Source organism: Sciurus vulgaris (assembly GCF_902686455.1).
Source record: "Sciurus vulgaris genome assembly, chromosome: 11".
NCBI lineage: Eukaryota > Metazoa > Chordata > Mammalia > Rodentia > Sciuridae > Sciurus > Sciurus vulgaris.
This window is the reverse complement of record NC_136472.1, coordinates 20,799,695-20,805,694: the sequence shown is the minus strand read 5'-3', so window position 1 is coordinate 20,805,694 and position 6,000 is coordinate 20,799,695. Positions and strand designations below refer to the sequence as shown.

Below are 6,000 nucleotides of genomic sequence, written 5' to 3'. Positions count from 1 at the left end.
AATAACAAATTACTGTATTGAGCCCACATGAAAATATACCCCAGGTCCTTTTTTCTCACTTAATAAATACATGGAAATTTATATTTTGCATTGTATTGATGAATATTTGGAATTTTATCTGGACACATTTAGTAAACAGAGGAAGAGGCAGAGTAAGTTATTCAAATAGAAGTAGTGATAAACCGAATTTTGATATTTTAGTTAGTTATATTAATTAGGTTGATATATGGTTTTTAAATTTATTTTGAAGATTATATACATAGTTAGTTTTTGATACATAAAATGAGATATGAATTTTTTCTTGAGAATTAAGAGTTCATGCTCAGAACAAAAAGTTTCTGTAAAATCGAGAATATGTGTGATATGTTCAAAGACAGAATAACAGCTCAAAATACATGCTAAGCAAGAACTCATCAATTCAATCATTTATGACTTAACATAAGAGATTTTCTAAGAAGATCCAGATCCAGTCTGAGCTTCTAGTGGGGTCCATTATAGGTTATCACACCATCATACAGAACTACTTCTAAACTATGGCAATAGAACATCTTTAATTCAAATTTCTATTCATACAATGGAAATCATTTACAATACACACCACACATAGACACATAGGTGTACATACACAAATGTGTCATATTAGCTCAATAAAATATATGTTAGACCTTTGACTCAGTATTGCATTCTTACCTCCTTGGTATTCTGTTGACACAGTTTTCTTCTGACTGAAACTCTGTCATCAATAAACTATATCTCCAAATTCCTATCTTTCTCTTATTTTGGAAAAGTTCACATGATGCTTATTTTACAAAAACATCCCTTTCAAGTTCCTTGGTGCATTTAAACATTCCCATCTCTGAAGCTCCCCATGAGTGTTAATATTATCTGTTTTATGAATTGGCCACTTACTGCATAGGTTTCTGAGAATGTAGTTCATGTCAGATATCTTGTAAGAAATAAATACAGAAGTAACATTTCTTAAGTTACAAACCATATTCTATATGATATGTGTGTTTTTCTTTAATCTTAAGAGTATGATTGTGGTGATCTCATTATTCCAATTTTGTCGGTAAAATAAGGAAAATGAGAAGATTACTGATGATTTCAAGCAATAAAAAGAGCAAAGTTTATTCCCTTGAAGGAAAAATCCATTTCAATTTCCTTGTACAATATTAACTCTATTCATTTTAATGCTATCCTTAAAACCAACTTTCATGAACACAATTTAAATATTAGGAGCAAAATCCATGATAATATGATGCTCAAAAGGAAGAGACTTTACTGCCCAATACTTTGCTGACAGTGTCCTTGACATCCTTGTTTCTCAGGCTGTAGATCAGGGGGTTCAGCATGGGGATCACCACTGTGTAAAACACAGAGGCCACTTTGACCGTGTGCCTGGAGTTCTTGGAGTTGGGCACACAGTAGAGGAACAGGATGGTGCCATGGAAGATGGAGATGGCCATCAGGTGAGAGGCACAGGTGGAGAAGGCCTTGTGACGACCCCTGGCTGATGGCATCTTGAGGATGGTAACCAGGATGAACACGTAGGACGTGAGGATGATGAGCAGGGTGCTGACTTCATTAAATGTGGCAAAAACAAAGAGCAGCAAAGAGATGATGTGGAAATCTGAATATGAGAGGGAGAACAGAGAGTAGAACTCACAGAAGAAGTGATCGATTGTGTTGGAGCCATGAAAAGACAGTTGTAGAGCAGAGCATGTTAGTATCAGGGAACAGGCTGCCCCCCATGCATAGGATCCCGCCACCAGCACAGCACAGAGTTTCTGGGACATGGCCACTGTGTAGAGTAGAGGGTTGCAGATGGCCACAAAGCGGTCATAGGCCATCACTGCCAGCAGACAGGACTCAGTTACCACAAAAGTACAAAAGAAAAAAATTTGTACCACACATTCAGAAAAAGAGATGCTTCTGTCTTTTGCAAGTAGGTTCACCAGCATATTTGGAGCAACAGTGGAGGAATAGCAGAAATCCACAAAAGAGAGGTGGCTGAGGAAAAAGTACATGGGGGTGTGCAGTTTGGGATTAATTTTGATTATGGCCATCATCCCAATATTCCCTACCACCGTGATGCTGTAGATGGCCAGAAACACCATGAACAGTGGGACTTTTAGTTCTGGATAATCTGAGAACCCCAGGAGGGTGAATTGGGCCCCACTTTTATTTCTGTCTGTGAATATCATGTTTCTTTCGGTCGAAATCTGAGAGTTAATCCTGAAAACAAAAACATTAAGGCAAGTGTGGACAGATGCAATGGATTTCACTGCCCTGTCCAAGTTCATAAAGTACATCTTTCAGAATCTGGGTATTTATTTATATGAGATAGACAACATGTATACAATTTAAAAGCATCACGCCCTTTTTTACACTAAAAATATGATTATTGAATTAAATTATGAGTTATAAAAATAATTTTTAATATTTACAAATATGAAAAACAGAAATCAACTTATTAATGGTCATTTTAATAAATCTTCACATAAAACTGTCAACCACCATTGAAAATTGTAAATTCATACAAGAGAAATTGAATTATCAAGGGATGACTGATGATCTCTTTCTTTTATTAATAATCATGTTTTCAACTAGTGAGTAACTGGACATTCTAATCCTATAGAAATTAGTTCTGTGACAACCTGTATGCACCAGAAATGTACCCAAAAACAGGATCAAGATAAGTAACAAGTGGGAAGTAGGTAATTTTCTCAGCCAGGAAATAATTAACTAAAACAAAATGCTGACATAGAAATATCCCTTTCCTGGATATCATGCTCACTGAGTCTCTTTTCTCTTTCTCTACCTGTAAGATATCCTCTATTTTCATTCTGTCCCTATCTTACCTGTTAAAGAGGAGGATTAACAATTTTAGTTAGTACTATACTGTGAATACATGTCATAAGGGATGGGGAGGGTAATATAAAAGAAACATATTTCTAATATTGCTTAACAGGGTCAGTATCCCATAATAAAATTTAAATCCATCTGTCTTTTGAATGTTAAAACAAACCTGCTGATGGCTAAGGCAGGAGCTCTCCTGGTTGGGGTGATGAAGTATTCTTATATGTACAGTTTTGGAGGTAAGAACCCTAGAGACTATCAACTGCTTCATTCTCTTGAGGTCACACTTGAACAATTAAAATTAATCACTTCAATTTGATGCCATTTTAACACCTGAGAAAATTTAGAGAAAAATTTATCAGCATCGGGACCTTTTCATATATAATATATATTGAATTCACCTTTCCCATACCCTCATCACTGCCCTGGGCTGTATAAATTTCATAAATTTTATGCACCATAAATTCCATTTGTGAAAAATGTAAGAATCCTCATTTCTGTAGAGTGGTGACAGAGAACAGGAGAGCAGTGACTGAAATTGGGAGTCTCCAGTGACCTCATGGCTGTGGTGGGCTTGGTGTCTGGGAAAGTGTTTGGGCAGGGGCATAGGATGCCTAGCTGCTATGGGAAAGCCCTGGTTGAGGAGGCTCTGCCCAAGAACTGCATCAGCTTCGACCTTGATCTCAGGCACATAGCTCCCGGGGATAGATGAATTCTCCTGCCAGTCATCCACAGTGTTTCACCATTTCCCCAAATATAAATAAAGATTGATGGAGTAACTCTTTAGATCTGCTTCTCCACCAGAGAGCAGCACTTTACCGACTCCAGTTTAGTCTTCACAGTCTATGTGTGTGAGTCTTTATTTTTCAAATCCCCCTTCACCCCTCATGAGAACTGCAAGTTTGGCCCCGCAGTTAGCAACACTCATTATCAATAATTTGCTAATATTCATAAGGCTTAAACGCTTTTCTACCATTTTAAGGAGTTTGTTCATATTGGAAAAGTGTGAGTACCCAACTTTTCAGGTTGTAATGCTCCCTTGAAAGTTAATCCAGAAAGTTGTACAAAGGTCAACATTCAAATAGATAAATGATCAAGTCCTTGTTAAATCTTGGCCGTTTGTTATTCCTTTCCTCAACTGTTGTGGTTAAAATGTGGAGTGTGCTCAAAAGGTTATGTGTGACACAATGTCAAACTTTTCAAAGGTGAAAAGATTAGATTATGAGAGACGTGATTTAAATGGTGGTTAATCCACTGATATGGATTAACTGGGCAGTAAGAGTAAACAGGTATGGTGTGTCTAGAGGAAGGGGGTCAGTGGGGTGGTCCCTGGGAGTCTACATTTTGTCTTAGGTGAGCAGTGCTCTCTGCTTCCTGGGTGCCTTGTTCTGAGATCCTTTCCTCCCCTGTACCCTACCTCCATGATCTCTTGCTTTATCTTAGGCCCTCAGTACAGAGTTGGCCAACCATGGTATGATCCTCAGAAACCACAACCCTAATGAACTTTTCATCCTGTAAGTTTTCCTTGTAGGTCACAGTCACTAAAAGCTAACTAATACACCATATGTGCCCTGCAGAGATGCTGACCTCCTCACTGTTTCTTAAAATAAAAGCATACTCCTTCACTGTTGCCTATTATACTCCCTCTGACTGGAATACTTTCCTTTAAATTTCTGTCCATATGGTTTTTTACAGTGAAATGATATATGAATACACTATTATACTAAAGGCATTACCTATTTCTCAATATTACCATTTAAAATAGTACATGCATTGTTGAGTTCAGTGATATATTATAAGCTGCTAGACTAATAACTAGCACAAAGTGTACCATGAATAATTATTGAATAATAAATACAACCTTTCATGCAACTGGGGTAGATCAAACCTACCAGAACTGTGGGAATGTAGAGGGCAGAGAGAATAGAGTTCCCAAAAAGAAATTCTGAATACTTCTATATGAAATGATTATTTAAAGTAAATATATACAATTATAAATTACTTTTTATAAGGTGGGGAGTCAAAATTTAAAAAAAAAAACTTTTATATTGATATTTCTATTTCTCACCAATATTCAAGTAATAAATTAGCAAGTAATAAATTAATAAAGTTCCTTACAATAGAAATATTTTATCTTCAAAATAACATGTAGGATTTATGTTATCTTTTCGATTAAAGTTGTACCTGCAAGGTAATATAGGCATGCTTACTGGAACTTAAGTTTCATCTGCAGAAAGGAGCCATCTTAAGTTTGGGAACTCTGTGGTCAGAATGGAGCCATGTTTAAAATTCCCTGACAAGTGTCCAATCACAACTGAAGCCCTTTTTCAGGCTGGCCCCCAATTTTAAATTAGCTAACCTTGTGGAGGGTACCTGGAACTATTCTTCTCAGGAGCCAGGAACGATGGGAAATATTGCTTTAGGGATGAATACTGCCTACTGCCTGCCTAGGTGTGCTTGCCCTCCAGATTCCCTTTGGGAGTGTACCCTTCTGCAGAAGTATAATTGTTCTTTGCCAACCCACTTCTCACCACATGTATGATTTTTTGTGGCATCTTGGTATTTTTAACCAATATACAGCATGGAGAAATTACTGGCAAATGGAAACTGATATCTCAATTATTCTCTTCTAGAAAATCTTAAAATAACTTCATCAGAATATTTTCATGCTCATTCACTGAGCAACCATGCTAGCATACCAATTATGTCCAAGGATATGCTATTGACATAAGAATACAAAAATGGAATCTCACTGAAACATTCCTCTCCAAAGATAGCTAATCCTTCTGTAATAATAAGCAAAACCATTGAGCATAGATTGTTTTAAATGTATGAATTTCACAATAAGGATTACAACATTTACTATTTCATGATCACTGTTTTCTGGTACAGGAATCAGAGAAAGGAGATTGAGTTCACATTGAAGATCTGTAATTACTCATTTAACTTTTCATTGAACTTTTCATTAAATAAATATTTAAGACAGACTTACAAGCCAGATCCTGTTTGAAAAATTGGTGAGATAGTGTTTCTGTGCTCATCAAAGTTATATTTAAAGTAGGACATAGAAATAAATAAATATGTGATCATTTCCCTTAGTGCTAAAATACATGCTAACTTCATTGTCATTTTAATGAGAAA

The 6,000-nt window shown here is 36.3% G+C and overlaps 1 protein-coding gene across 1 annotated transcript; it reads right to left on the bottom strand.

Annotated features, from left to right (window-relative positions):
* Window positions 1-1,262: 1,262 nt before the first annotated feature.
* On the bottom strand, window positions 1,263-2,204 carry LOC306638971 (olfactory receptor 5D18-like; the record flags this gene model as incomplete). Its single annotated transcript, XM_079102420.1, has 1 exon — window positions 1,263-2,204. The coding sequence occupies one exon, from the start codon at window positions 2,202-2,204 to the stop codon at window positions 1,263-1,265; it is 942 nt and encodes a 313-aa protein (XP_078958546.1).
* Window positions 2,205-6,000: the final 3,796 nt, after the last annotated feature.